We start from the raw sequence: 16,499 nt of genomic DNA, 5'->3' as shown, positions 1-16,499 counted from the left end.
CCATATTACCTGGACTACTCCTTTTCTATTTCACTAGCTACCACCTATCTGTTCTTTTCTTTTCTTTTCTTTTAGATCCTCAAAACTGCAGTAGGTCCCTATTATTTCAAAACAATTTTTTCTATTTTGTAACCACTTTTCATAATTGATTCACATTCTACTTAATTTTCATTGTCCTCAGGCATGGCCTCATAGAAAAGGCCTTAGAATGAGTCTGCTTTCCCCTTCTGTCACTAACCAACCAAGTAATCTTAGGCAAATCTTTTAAATTCACTGAGTCTTAATTTTCACATCTACCTACTTCTAAGTGGTATGAGAGTTATTGAAAAATATACAGGGAGAGCCAGGCGTGGTGGCACACGCTTGTAATCCCAGCATTCAGGAAGCTAAGACAGGAGGATTGCTGTTTGTGGACAGACTCGGCTACTTAGTGAGGCCCTTTGCAACTCGGAGCTCAGTGAGGCTCTATTTCAAAGTAAAGAACCAAAAACTAGGGCTGGAGGTGTAGCTCGGAAGTAGAATCCCCCTGGATTCCAGCCCCAGTACCACACACACACACACACACACACACACACACACACACACACACACACACACAATTTATATATATGTATATATTTGTATATGAGTATTTCTATACAGATAGATAGATAGATAGATAGATATTGCCTATGTTAATATTTTCCTTGTTCCAGGTAAGCACCATACTATTAACTTTATTTTTTTAACTTATAATAAAATCCTGAAAAACTATAGCTAAGAGAGCCAAGGCTCCTGACAGTTAAATAGTTTACCTATGGTCCTATAGCTTATAAAGATTTCAGTTCCAGTAGTACCTAACTAGAGAGTATGCATTCTCCTGCTGGACATAACCACACTGTCTGTGCTCTGCTTTTCCATGCTGAACCTGTCTCTGTTATATGAATTCCTTTTTAACTCTTAACAAACTTTTCATTTTCTTGTTTTATAACTGTTTAACACAAATAGTTCTGCTTTCATGTATAGAGTCAACTTTTGACACACAGCCTAATTATATTTCTCACAGCACCAACAGAGTATCATACACCTATTAAAGTATTCAAGAAATATTTCATTTATATAGTACTACCTCTAATTTAGTTTCACCATTGTTTTCAATCTTTCATAAATTTCACCATTGTTTATATCCTTTTTTATAGCTCCTTTCAGCGGCCACATGGCGCTCTCCATTTGGATGATGGCGAATACTGGTCCAACAGGGCAGCCTCTTATAAGGGAAAATCCCACCGACCCATCTTTGAGAACAGCATGGACAAGATGTACAGGAACTTATATAAAAAGGCCTGTAGTTCTGTTTCTCATACACAAGAAAGCTTCTGAGACCATCCATGATAAACTGTATGAACGTCCGTGTCAACCTCTCAATGAAAACATTTGATGTGATCGATATCTGTATTCCTTTTTTTAAAAAACAGGTGGTTCATTGAGTAAAGTAGTTACACTTGAATCAAGTTGGTTACTTCATTTGGTAAATTATTATAGGCAAACCTGTTTTACTACAGAAGATTGTGCTTTCCAAATGTCAAAGCTTTGCAAAACAATCACAGCTTTCAATCTGTAACAAGGATATTCTATCACCTAAATCTCATCTCCCCATCTACAACTGAATAATAGGTTCTCCCTAGAAATATCCTTCTGATTTAATCACCTTGTAATTTTCTTTTCATATGCTTCACTAGTTATCTTGTCTAAGATTTAATTAATTTTTATTCCCTTGGAAATTAACAAAAAGATAAAATATACAAAATTAATTTCCCAAGAGTTTAAATTCTGTTTTAACTACTAGTTTCTACTTTTTTCTCCTTCAGAAAAGGGTATTTATATTTCTCAGCTCATAAGAAAGAGTTTTCTTTATAAAACTTATTTAATCTTTCACTTTTTCTCTGGACAAATCACCTAAGTTACATAAAATGTGCAGTAGCTAGAAATGGCAATAGACATTTATAATCCAAACTGTGAGCAACTAGTTTTTAAAAATAGAATTCTTTGCATAGTTTTCTTCTAGGGCTATACCTTTTGATGGAAACATAATAAAAATAGCCTTTAGTAATAAGCATGTACAAACAAAAAAGAATAAGAGAAATATAATTTCACCTCGGGCATTTTTTTTATTACGTATCATATGGCTCAATAATGTAGCATCCTCACTTTAAAGGGCATTTGGACCCACAGGGGAATAAAGTAAGATAGCAGAGTTCTTTATAGTAGGCACTCAAAACTCAGTTGATTAATAACATTAACTCCTTCTCCACACAACCCACACCTCTGAATCCAGGTATAAAAGGTATACCTTTTTTGAAGGTATAAAAAAATCAGTCAGTTGTCATATTTACTAGAGAGTGAGGGAGGAAAAGCAGAGAGTAATAAATAAATGAGCTAGTTTTACAAACTTGAAGAGTTGACTAGCCTTTTTCCTCATTGACTTTCTCATTGGTTAATTCTACAGTTAGAATTTAAAATGAAAAAGTTTACTTCCACTTCATTTAAATTGTAATTAAAATAAAAAATTGGATGACTTTGTTAGGAGAAAATATATCTTTGCTATCTAATAGAACCTTTAATATCATATTAATAGTGTTTTAGTATGGCAGTCTGTAATGTGTCAAAAAGGGGATCAGAGATTTGAGCTAGGAGCCTTAGACATTTGTCTCATCTCTGCCATTTTCTAGCTGCATTTCTTTAATTTTATGATCCTTAGTTTCCTCAGCTATCAAATGAAGAGAGTGGGAGAGTGGAATAGTTCCCAAACCATGTTCTGTGGACCAGAACCACTGTTCTAAAAGACAGTTGTAGGAATGTAGATATAATGATTTCATTGGCCATGTAAGCTTAGGAAAGTTTGTTTACTACAACATGCACACAGATAAGACGGCAGGAATGAGTGGGCTACTATCAGTGTAGACACCGCGCCTGCAACCTGGGGCTGTCTGGCAAGTTAGGTCTCCATAGTCATATGAAAAGGCATTAAGACATGGTATAAACCTGTTAAAGTAACTAGTGGAGAGACTGACACACACATAACTGATGCTCCATAAATATTTTTAACTTAACGCATAATTGTCCAACCTAAATTGAGATGTAACAGCATTTGTTACTAAGGCCAATACTGTTTTCTTATCTCCTTATCTCCCCGCCCCAAATTCTATTATTTACTTTCTATTCCCTCCCTCCCTCCCTCCCTCCCTCCCTCTCCCTCCCTCCCTCCCTTCCTTTTCTCTTTTCTTTCTTTTTCTCTTTCTTTCTTTCTTTCTTTCTTTCTTTCTTTCTTTCTTTCTTTCTTTCTTTCTTTCTTTTCTCTTTTCATTCTTGGCACTGGGGATTGAACCCTGGGCCATTCTACCTCTGATTTATATCCTGAGCGCATTTTAATTTTTTTGTTTTGTTTTGTTTTTTTAGTAGAGTCTCCCTAGGTTTCTGAGAGTATCACTAAGTTTCTGAGTCTGGTCTCAACCTGTTGATCCTCCTATCTCAGCCCCCCAAGTACTGGTATTACAGGCTATGCCACCCACTCTTGGCCTCAAATGCTAATGTGGACACCAACTGACAAAATACTGAACTGTATGATCATGATTTACCCTATGACTGTAGATTAAATGATGATATTAAGGAACAGTAAGCTTTTGAAGGCTAACATTGAATAATGCTCTTTATAAAAAAGCAAATCCACTAGCTAGGCACTGTAGCACACACCTACCTGTAATCCCAGTTCTTGGGTGGTTGAGACAGGAGAATCACAGGTTCAAGACCAACCACAGCAATGTAGCAAGACTCTCAACAACCTACTGAGACCCTATTTTAAATCAAAAAATAAAAAGGGCTAATAATGTAGCTCAGACATAAAATGCCCCGGGTTCTATCCCCAGTAACAAAAAAGAAAAGCATATCCCCAGTGGTAATTAGTGATTTCCTCCCTGTGGGGGAAAAAAAATGAATGAAAAACTATTTTCTTTAAAAGTGTTGCTGTTTAATGAAAAGAACAAATATTTCTATTGAAGTAAATGTTCTTCTATTACAGAAAGTCTCCTGAATAAATAAGCAGCACAAAAATTACTCATTTTACCTATGTCTGCCATTCGTTATGACAAGAGCCATAAAACGTGGGTCTAAAGGGGAACTTCAGAAACGTGTTGAAAGACATACCTGTGGACTAAATCCGGCATATCTATGAAGAATGGGGCAAATTCTTAGATATGTATCATCATTGTTAAAGTTTGATTATATTCTATTTCCTAGGGGACAGATTCGTCTGTTATTCTTTGATAGTTCTTGCGTTGCATTGTCTTTAAAGAGCAAAACCTCAAGTACTAACAAGTTTCTTTTCTTTTTCTTTTCTTTTCTTTCTTTTTTTTTTTTTTTTGGTGGTATTGGGGTTCCTGGAAACCCTTCTACTTCCGGGCTACACTCCCAGAACTAATTTTATGCTTTTTTATTTTTGGAAACAGGGTATCTTAAGCCAGCGTGGCTGGCTTCGAACCTGCGCGATCCTCCTGTCTCTGCCTCACAAGCGCGGGGATTACAAGCATGCGCCACCACGCCTGGCATCAATTTTATTTTCTAATTCATAGAAGCAGAAAGGTACAATAATTTATTCTCATCTGTTTTTCTATATTTTCTATAAATTGAATAATAATCATTAGACTTCATATAAAAGATAAATGGGCTTTATTTCATCGTTTTATTATATTTTTTGCTTTAAATAAAAAAGGAATCTTAGGAGGAAAACTGTTAAACTCAACAAAGAAATAAATATGTACTTCGTATGGAGAATGTTTTCTGGTTCTACTACTAGTTATATAACCATAAATCATTTTTCCTTCTTGGAGCTCAATTTTTTCACATATAAAGTGATAGGGGATTCATTTTAAATGATCATTAAATATTGAAATATTTTTATAATTACATAATTGATTAATGTGAGTGATCAGGAAGTTCTAGGCAGCAGAGTTGTGATCCAACCTCAAATATTAAAGCCCTGATTAAAAAAAAAATAAGAGCAAATAAAGAACGCTCATCATTGTGTTCACTTAATAGCATGAGATACAATTAAGATTATAAAACTTAATAGCTTTATTGAGATATAATCAACCCTTTAAAAGAATACAACTAAGTAGTTTTTACCTTATTTACAGAGTTATACAACCATAACCACTACTTAAGTCCAGAGTATTTGATCACCCCCAAAATAAATTCTAAACCCATTAGCAATTACTTCCCACTGCCCATTCCTCTCAGTCCTTAGAAAGTACTAATCTGCTTTCTTTCTCTTCTAGACATTTTATGTAAATAGAATCATAGTATGTGACCTATTGTGTCTGGCTTCTTTTGCTTAGAATGTTTTTAAAGTTCATCCATGTTGTAACATATTTCAGCATTTTATTTCTTTTTATCACTAAATGATAATATATTGAATGAATATAGCACATTTTGTTTATCCACTCAATTTTTAGACATTTGATGTATTTCCACTTTGGAGATACTATGTTATGTTGCTATGCATATTCATTTACAAGTTCTTTTGTGTGGTCATTTGGTTTCATTTCTTCTGGACATTGAATTGTTGTGTCATATGGATACAAGGGCCACCACATTTCATAGTGGAATACTATTTAGAGGACCCCAGTGCCCTTTGATACTCTCATGGATCCTCCATGGCTTTTGCTATACCAGTGAACCCCAGGTGCCTAGGTAGGCTATCACACCCCCTCACACTCTCCCCTCTCCCCTCTCCCCTCTCCTCCTCTCTCTCTCTCTCTCTCTCTCTCTCTCTCTCTCTCTCTCTCTCTCTCTCTTTCTCTCTCTCTGTGCATGTGTGTACTAGAGCTGCTTCAGCCATGCCACTGTGGGAACTGCCAGTCCCAGTTTGTTTGTTTGTTTGTTTGTTTGTTTGTTTGTTTGTTTGTTTTGCAGTACTGGGGATGGAACCCAGGGCCATTCTACCTCCAAGCTACACCCCCAGCCCTATTTTTTATTCTTTATTTTGAAACAGGGTCTCACTGAGTTGCAAAGGACCTCACTAAGTAGCTGAGGCTGTCCTTGAACCGCGATCCTCCGGTCTCAGCCCAAATGCTGGGATTAAAGCATGTGCCACCACACCCACCAGTCGCAGTTTTAACTACCTCATATTCCTGTGACCAGCTCTTATGCAGCATGTGGGCACTACTGCTTTGCCTCGCTGTGTGCATCTCCTCACCTGGCTCTCACGCCACATATGTACCTTTTGCTGACTGAGTAACCACCTCTGGTTTGCACCACTGAACACAGCTTGTCCACAGACATCTCTCACTGCCACATGTGCCCACCACCAGGCACTCACCACCATCCCCCCTGCCATGCAGGTACCCACAGCTAGCTATACCTTGCCTCCACTTTTGGCTCTAACTTTTCCAGCACAAGTGTTCAAGTCACTGGCTCTGACACTTACCTATGCAGGTGTATACATCACTGGACCCAAAGCCCCCACAAAGAACTCCAACAACCCCCTGGGCACTAGAGAACCCCTACGGAGTTCATTGTTGAGGACCACGATTGCCAGTCACTGTGCCGCTGCCGTGCTACTGTTCTCTCTCTCCCTCAGGGAGGAAACTGCTTCATGCTCCTTCATTTGATACCCCAGGCACCACAAGATGCTCTTGCCTTCCTGCCAGCCAGAGAGTCTTTTATGTCTGCTTCCTCAGATGTAAAGACCACAATGCAAGGATACAGGAAAACATAACACCACCAAAGGAACACAATAAACGTTCAGTTCCTTATACTAAAGAAATGGATAGCCATGAATCATCTGACAATTCACAGTAATTATTATAAAGAAGTTTAGTTAAATACAAAACAATGCAAGTAAACAGCTTAACAGGAACAATATGAATTTAACAAAGATAAGAAAAGATGAAATTCTTGAGCTAAAGAATATAATGAACTAAAAAATGCAGTAACTTCAGCAACAGACTCAGTCAAGCAGAACAACTAGTGAACTCAAAGCAAGGTAACTTGAAAGTACCTAGTTGAAAGGAAATGTGGGGAAGAGTGAAAGTATACAGAATTTCTGTTTCTGGAACAGCATCAAGTAACCAATATGTGCATTATGGGAGTTCCAGAAGAAGATATAAAGGTGAAGCAAGCATATTTAAAGAAATAACTGAAAACCTCCAGAATCTGAAATAGACATCCAGACTCAAGGGAGATAGGCATACCAACTCAAGAGGTCAAGAGGACCCTAAATTGGTGAACATAAAGAGGTCTGCACTGAGACATGATAGTTACACCCCCAACGATCAAAGACAATTGAAAGCAATGAGAAATGCAACTTCTCGTCTATAGGGGTAACTTTTAAAAACTACTGGATTTCTCAACAAAAACTTTGCAAGCCAGAAGAGAACAGATTGATATAAGCAAAGTACTTAAAGAACTGTGAATCAATAATGCCAAATATTGATAATCCATTCTTTTAAAATGAAAGAGAGATAAATAAAGTCCTTCCCAAGGAAAACCAGAAAGATCTACTTATGGGAATTCTTCAACATGCTACATAGCAACATAATAACAAAAGTATACATTTCACATATAAAGATAATTATAGAGTTAAATACAGATTAGATAACACCCTATGGGTGGTGTAACAATTACCTCTACCCCTAATCAAAAAGTTAAAAGTCTGAAGACTATAACCACACACTAACTGATTCACTATACAAAAAGAAGTAAACTCCGACTTCAAGAACAGAAGTTTAGCCGGGCCTGGTGGCGCACACTTATAATCCCAGCACTTGGAAGGCTGAGACAGGAGGATCACAGGTTTATGGCCAGCTTCAGCTACTTACTGAGGCCCTCCAGAACTTTTTGAGACCCTGTTTCAAAATAAAGAATTTAAAAATTAAGGCTTGGGGTGTAGCTTGGGGGTAGAATGCCCTGGGTTCAATCCTCAGTACTAAAAAAAAATATATATATATGCTTTTGTAGGAGGTAACTGTAGAGTTTTGGGTTTTACTTGAACTTAATTTGCAAGAGAATTAAAATAGTTGGTTATAATCCTGGAAAATTTCTACAAACTTCTTAGTGACAACAACAACAACAACAAAAAAAAACAGCTTAAGAGTATAGAGATGCAAAAGATAAAAAGAATCAAATAAAATTACTATCAAAAACAAAAAGATGAGCTGGGCATGGTGGCGCACGTTTGTAATCCCCATGCTTGGGAGGTGGAGACAGGAGGATTGCGCAGGTTCGAAGCCAGCCGGGCTGGCTTAAGAGACCCTGTTTCCAAATTTTTTTAAAAAAGTATAAAATAGGTCTGGGAGTGTAGCCCAGATGTAGAAGGGCTTCCAGGAACCCTAGTATCACTAAAAAAAAAAAAAGACAAGAATAATTTACAATATGTCAATAGTGATTTGATATACACTTATAATCCCAGTACTTGGGGGGCAGAGACAGGAGGATTGCAGGTTTAAGGCCAACCTCAGCAATATACTGAGACTTTGTTTCAAAACCAAACAAAACAAGTAAAAAAGAAAGGCTGGGTTTGTACATAAGAGATAGAATGCTCCTGGGCTCAATCCTAGTAAACCTCCCCAAAATAATAGTACATTCTTCATCAGTCATTACTTTCTCCAAACAAAGGTATAGAATGACTGAATGGATAAGAAAACAAAACCCAGATATACGCTGTGTACAAAAGACTCATTTTAAATATGAAGTTAACCACAAGCTGAAAGTGGAGGATTGGTAAAAGACAGGCTGTGCCTGCACACAACAAAAGAGAAATGGGACAGCTATACCTGTATTAGGCAAAATAGACTTTAAGTCAAAACTATCACTAGAGACAAAGCAATGAAAAGTTAAATCCAACAGAAAAATATAACATATGCATACACCCAACATCAGAACACCTAGAAATCTGTAAAGTAAATATTGAGAGATCTAAATGAAGAAAACAACAGCAATACCATAATACTAATGCATTTATATTCTACTTTCAGTGTGGATGGACCATTCGGTTAGACAATCAAAAAACAACTGACTTTAACCACACTGTAGACCAATAGAGCTAACAGTGCTTTTCACTTAAGAATACCAGAATATACATTCTTAAATGCACATGGAACAAATATTTCCAAGTTAGCTCACATACTAATCACAAAAGTCTTCATAAAATCAATAAGATTAAAATCAAGTATCTTAGACCATAGTGTAATGGAACTAGAAATCAACAGAAAGAAAAATTCACAAACATATAAAAACAATACATTTTCAACTAACCATTGGTAAAAGGGGACATTTTTAAAGAAATGTTTAAACTTATGGGATACAATTAAAGCAGTTTTCAAAGGAAAGTTTTTAGTGCCAAATGCCTATATTAATAAAAAAAAGGAAAGATTTCAATCTAACTTTACAACCCAAGGAACTAGAAAAAGAACAACCAAAATTTATCATAACAAAGGAAATAGAGTTTAGAATAAAGTAGAGGATAGAAAAATAGTAAAAAAAATTGACAAAATGAGTTGCTTTTTTGAAAATGAACAAATAGACAAATTTAGGATAACCAAGAAAAAAGACTTAAAATTAGAAATCAGAGAGGAAGCAATACAGTGGATGACAGAAATAAAAAGGACTTAAGAGAATATTATGAACAATTATATTTCAACAAAGTAACTTATTGAAAAGGATAAATTTAATCATTTAGAAACTTATGAACACTCTCAGACTGAATAAAAAAAAAGAAATACCTTGAACAAAACAGTAATGAGTAGATAGAATCAGTAATATAAAGTCTTACAGCAAAGCCCAGGACTGGATGATGACTTATGGACCAGGACCAGATAGGTAAAATATCACATATATTCAAGGAAAAATTAACATCAGCTCTTCTAAACATATAAAAGAAAATCAATGCCAGCATCACCTTGATTCCAAAGGTACTACAAGAAAGCATTGTTTCTAGTGAACAAAAATACAAAAATCCTCAGTAAAATACAAGCAAATGAATTCAGCAGCACATTAAAATATCATACACCAAGACTCTTTTAGTCAGCAATCTTACCACAGTTACCCAAATACCTGACACACTAAAATCAGAGGAAGAAAAATTTTTTTGCTCAGGATTCTGAAGATATCAGTTCATGTTGACTGGCTTCCAAGGAAGAGCCAGAGCTGTAAGTCCTCACAGCATAATATCAAGGAGCAGAGGGGATAAGTAGAGAACTTATCATCTCATGATGGCAAAGAATAAAAAAGAGCAGGAAACTGCAGCAACTGGCCAGGAAAACCCTGTCTCTGGCCATATACCAAAGGACCCTTCTCTAGAAACCAAGTCTAGCTTTCAGCATGTCTGTCCCTGGGCCATGAGGTCTAGAGGACATTTGAAATAGTGTCAAATGCCTATATGTTAGTGTCAAGCTAGAACATTATATGTCCTTCAAATCACTGATGAGCATAAAACAAATCTTTAGTAATATACTAACAAATGAATTCAATAACAAAAAGTAGTATATAAGCTGGGCATGGTGGCTAACACCAGCAATTACAGTACTTAGGAGGCTGAGACAAGAAGATCACAGGTTTGAGGCCAGTTTCAGCAACTTAGTGAGACTCTATTTTGAAGTAATAAAATAGAGCTGGAGGAGTGGCTCAGAGGTAGAACACACATGGGTCCAATCCTCAGTACCAAAAACAAACAAAAAATGCATACACCAGGACCAAGTGATATTTATTCTTGGGATAATAACTGATTTATCAATGATCCCCTTACTTCTCCCTACTCATCAATGATGTCAGGCCTCATTTACCTCTGTATTCCATGGTTCAGAGTAAATGTTGAATCAATGTTTGTTTAATGACTGCAAAAAACAAAAGCAATAGCACCCTGTAGGGACAGTGAAACCATACAGAATCTAATTCTCTCTGGATTCAAGGCATGAGAAGTCCTGACTGACAGTACTATCAGCCATCTATACTTGTACCCAAGAGAGACAAAATTGAAAAGATGTACCATGGTACTCAAGAAGAAAGCATTCGTTCCTCAGTCCAGTTCACATTTCTATAGTAAAATTCATTTTTCAAAAGTATACTCTTGAATTACTTTTATTTATTTTTATACTTTTATTAGTGCATTGTAATTACACATCATAGTGTGACTAGGGCTAGCTCCTAAACAGCTGCTGCAAGGGGTGATAAATATAGTGTTAGGCAGTGGATCAAGGAAGCAATTGCTTGTGATTGTTTTGGACACTATAATCCAATGGAATGTAAATTCTTTCTATGAAATGCAAATTTCTTAGTTCCCAAGATAAACCCTAAAAATTATTTTTCCCAATGTCTTATCTTTTGTCAGTCACAAAGCAGTTCATTTTTTGACTGATGGATTGAATAAGTCTCTATCTGCTGGCTTTTGAATGCAACCAGCCCATTCAACCTAGAAATTGTGGTTCACGCTCTCAATAAAGATTTAGTGTAAGTAAGGTATTATGTGAATATTTGCATAAAATCACCTCAATAAAATGCAGTCTTTTAAAAAGTATCTTAAATCTTAGTATATTGTGTCCAAGCTGGGCTAGATAATAGAAATTAGCCTGCTAGAAGACAATGTTTTCTGCTCTATTTGGAAAGTGTTAGAATATTTGTAGGCTTTTTGTGAAGTGAAAGGTACATGTTTTTGTTTCAGTCCTCACCCTACCTTAGTGTATTTTATAGTTCTTAAACCAGAGGAATTAAATTAATATTTATTAAGGGTGCCTCTAGCATATGTTATCTGACTTGATTTTTACAACATGTCTGCTACCTCGGGGAGGTATGTGTAATTTTTTTTTATGGACAAGGAAACTAAGAATAAAACCATTGTGATTGATTAGTGGTGAACACAGTACGTAAATGGTACAGTCAGACTTGAGTCTAAGCCCAATTCTGCTTCTCAACTAAAGTGGTTTAAAAACTCAACTTGTTATAGTTCATGGCAGTGAATTAAAATGAAAATTCAACTCATATTAATGCATCAAAATTCAGTTAGAATGATATTCATCAAGAATACAAACAATAATAAATGCTGGTGAGGATATGGAGAACTGGGTTGTAAATTAGTATGACCACTATGGAGATCAGTATGAAGGTTTCTCAAAAGACTAGGAATGGAACCACCAGAACACCCAGCTATACCAGTACTTGGTATTTTTCCAAAAATAATCAATGTCAGAATACTATAGTGCTACATGTATATCCATACTTATAGCAGCACAATTCACAATAGCTAAATTGTAGAAACAACCTAGATGTTTGTCAGTGGATGACTGGATAATGAAAATGTGATATATACACACAATGAAATTTTACTCAGCTATTAACAAGGAAGAAAATTATATCATTTGTAGAAAAATAGGTAAAGCTAGAGAATATTCTAAATGAGATCAACCAGTCTCAGAAAGTTAAAGGTTATATGTTTTTTCTCACAAGTGGAAGCTAGAAAACAGAAAACAAAAAGGACTTCAGACAGATGAGGAAAAAGACCATTAGGACAGTGGAAGGGGTTGGGGAAGGAAAAGGGGAGGAAGAGGAGAACAGTTAAATAATGCTCTGCCCATATATGATGTCACCACTGATCTGACCAATCTGCATGGTGAGTGAGGGGAGCAGCGTGGGATGCAGAGGGAGACACCCCAAGTGCTGTGTGCAATATGATTGCATCATTTTGAACCTCACTATGATATGTAATTACCATGCACCAATAAATACATATAAAAATATAAGGCAAATTTTCAAACACTGAAAATGAATAGAGATGAACTCATGAATGAAGGAAGGATAAGCATATGAAAGGAACATCACTGATGTTGTTTTAACTGACTCAAGAGTTCACAAAGACCAGATTTGATGCACAGAATAGTTATCATGTTAGAGATTTAGGATGTGCTTTCTATAGAGCCCCATTTATCCTCTTTAGCTAAATAATCACACATTCAAGTGTCACTATATTTCTGTTGCAATAAAAGCTTAAAGAAAGTTAGCTTTCTGAGTTTATGATATGGTTCCGAAAGAAGATAAAAGACAATGTCTTAGAGTATATGTAATAGTGAAAATAAATGCATCTTATTAGAAGAGTTTATCAGTGACTCTAATTTTCATTAATTTATTGAAGATTTAAGTAAAATTAGTGGTATATGAAAACAAAAGGTTGGAGAAGGATCTATGCTTATGTGGTTTTTCAACTACTGTGTCTATATTTCTAATACCAAGAATTGAAAGTAATGTTGCATGATAGGTAAAAATGCTAACTTCTCGAACTTCACTTTTGTCTACCTGTGAAATAGAGTTTTAATAATTATTACCCTTTGTTCTTCAGATAAGCATCAGGGTTAAATGGAAAAGTCTATGTGGACATTACCTTATTTTTATTTTATTATTATTTTTTGCAGTGCTGGTGATTGAGATAAGGACCAGCACTCTACCACTGAGCCATACCTCAGCTGTATGGATATTCTCTGACAAATGTTAGACACAATCATAACACCTTGTTTTTATTAATGATCTGTGAAATGGAAATTACAATTTAAAGAGTATTCCATCTGGACCAACAGCAAAACTATTGACCCTAGAGTTGAAAAGTTCATAGGTTTCCTCCTCTGAATTTATTACCTATGCATTAGTTAACATTTATGAACATGCTTTCTCACTTGTAAAATGGAAGCTATGTTCATAGGGTTCTTGTGATCATTTACAGAGTTAATGTTCATGGAGCCTTAGAGAAATTCATGCTGCTCAATAAGAGGTAACTGTAATTACTAAAATTCCAAGTTGATTCCGGGCGTGGTGGCGCACAATTGTAATCCCTGCGCATGGGAGGCTGAGACAGGAGGATTGCGCAGGTTCAAAGCCAGTCACATTGGCTTAAGAGACCCTGTTTCCAAATGAAAAAAAAAAGCATAAAATAGGTCTGGGAGTGTAGCCCAGAGTTATAAGGGCTTCCAGGTACCCCAGTACCACAAATAAATAAATAAATAAACAAATAAATAAATAAAATTCCAAGTTGGTGGAGATAGTCTTTTGAAGGATTTTGGGAATAGACATGAAATATGTGAATAAATAGAAATAAATTATTTTAAGAAGTTAACTCCAAATTATTCATGTTTTCTATATTTTTTAATTTAGTCAATTTGTAGAGGTTGTATAACAGAGCAACAGGTACCTGGGATTTGAATTCTCTACTGTGGTGATATCTGGAAATCTTGGACCTTAGTTTTATTATCCATAATAAGGGTATAATATCCATCTAGAAGTTATTATGAAAAATATACTAAGTAAGAGATACAAAGTGATTATTATCATACCTGGCCAATGGCATATAATTATTTCCTTAGCAATAATTAGATGATTGTTTCTCTGACAATGATTTCATTGTTTTGTGCACAAATCCACCAGTCATAGACAACTCTTCAGCTTCATTACTTCTGTTTTTAAAAGTTCTGCTAACCTTGCATACCTTTATATTTCAGTGGAAAGATTCTTTGTAGATTTTACAAGTAAAACTAAACTCATGAATTCAGTTCCTGAGAATATTGTCCATTTAAACTTTATAGGTGACTTTTCATTAGTTAAGGTGTTATTTTGATTAGAATAGAAGATACAGAAACAAACCCACACATCTTTAGTCAATTAATCTTTGACAAAGGGGCCAAACACATACGCTGGAGAAAAGACAGCCTTTTCAACAAGTGGTGCTGGGAGAACTGGCTACCCATTTGTAAAAAGATGAATCTAAACCCCTATATCTCACCTAACACAGGAATCAACTCAAGATGGATCAAAGACTTAGAAATTAGACCTGAGACTGTGAAGTTAGTAGAGGAGAACATAGGTTCAACACTACAACATATTGGCACAGGCAGTAACTTTCTCAACAAAACCTCCAAAGCTCAGGAAATTAAAGCAAGAATAAACAAGTGGGATAACATCAAACTAAAAAGTTTCTTCTCATCAAAGGAAACTATCAATAACCTAAAGAGGAAGCCTACAGAATGGGAAAGGATCTTTACCAGCCACCATTCTGATAGGGGGCTAATATCCAGAGTATACAAAGAGCTCAAAAGACTCTACACTAGCAAAACAAACAACCCAATCAAGAAATGGGCAAATGAACTAAATAGACACTTCACAAAAGAAAAGATACAAAGGGCTAATAGATACATGAAAAGATGTTCTTCATCACTGGCCATCAGGGAGATGCAAATCAAAACTACACTGAGATTCCATCTAACCCCAGTCAGAGTAGCAAGCATAAAGAAATCAAACAACAACAAATGCTGGCGAGGATGTGGGGAAAGAGGAACTCTTTTACACTGTTGGTGGGAGTGCAAACTAGTTCAGCCACTATGGAGATCTGTGTGGAGATTCCTAAGAAAGGTGGGAATAGATCCACCATATGATCCAGCTATACCACTCCTGGGTATCTTTCCAAAGGGGTTGAATTCAGAGAAATACAGCAACATATGCATACCTATGTTCATAGCAGCACAATTTGTAATAGCCAAAATATGGAACCAACCCAGATCACCATCAACAGATGAATGGATAGCAAAACTGTGGGAAATACACACAATGGAATTCTATTCAGCCATAAAGAAGAACAAAATTATATCATTTGCAAGAAGATGGAAAGCCCTGGAGAGCATCATGTTAAGTGAGATCAGCCAAGCACAGAAGGAGAAGATACACATGTTTCCTCTAATATGCCCAAACTAGAAAACACAAAGGATACCAGTGGGACACCAGATATTAGAGGGGAAATACTAGCTAAGTTTTAATGGAAAGATAGGAGAGGAGAAAGGCCGATCTTGATTAATGAGGGTCTACACCTGAACATGTGTAAAATTATGAATAAGACATGGTTAACCTGGACAACCATTGGTGGGAGGGGGGAAGAGAAAACGGGGGCGGGGGGGGGGGGGAGAGGGCACCAAATATAGTGTAAATGTATACTATCTATGTTCAATTTAAAAAAATTGTTAAAAATAAAATAAAAGTAAATTTATTTTGAGAGTATGTCTTTTATAACTAGTTTTAATCACAGGAAGTTTGTTTATTTTGCATTTAGCATAATTATTTTTTAAAAGTAACCATATTCTTCTGATTTGAAGGATGTTGGAAATAGAAGTTAGGGTTAATCACCCCAGCTTAACAGAAGTAATCCTAGAGCATCTTGAATAAACAAATATTTCTGTAACTCTTAGGAAATTTTTAGTGAATGTGATTGAGCTATCATTTTTTTCAGATTACAAGGAGAGAGAAAAAGAGAGAGAGAGAGAGAGAGAGAGAGAGAGAGAGAGAGAGAGAGAGCGCATACATGTAGTATTATCTTGCTACATATGAATTACTCGCTTCCAGAAAAGTAGCCTAGTGTTTATATAGATGGCCTCTGGATTCATACTTAACAATTTGGCTTTAGACAATTACCTTATTCCCTTATGTCTCTAATCATTAATCTGCAA

At 35.9% G+C, this 16,499-nt stretch overlaps 1 protein-coding gene across 4 annotated transcripts in view; it reads left to right on the top strand.

Moving 5' to 3' along the window:
- SPATA6 (spermatogenesis associated 6) overlaps positions 1–1,359 on the top strand; it is a gene marked incomplete at both ends in the record, with an annotated part of 131,963 nt that extends 130,604 nt beyond the window's left edge. For all 4 annotated transcript variants that reach the window (XM_080690395.1, XM_080690397.1, XM_080690398.1 and 1 more), the window contains one exon: positions 1,179–1,359. In XM_080690395.1, coding sequence (XP_080546521.1) covers positions 1,179–1,359 — 181 coding nt within the window. The remainder of the gene's footprint in view (positions 1–1,178) is intronic.
- Positions 1,360–16,499: the final 15,140 nt, after the last annotated feature.

Source organism: Muscardinus avellanarius (assembly GCF_963383645.1).
Source record: "Muscardinus avellanarius genome assembly, chromosome: 3".
Lineage (NCBI taxonomy): Eukaryota > Metazoa > Chordata > Mammalia > Rodentia > Gliridae > Muscardinus > Muscardinus avellanarius.
Note: the sequence above shows the minus strand (reverse complement) of the source record. Positions and strands in the feature narration are given on the sequence as shown.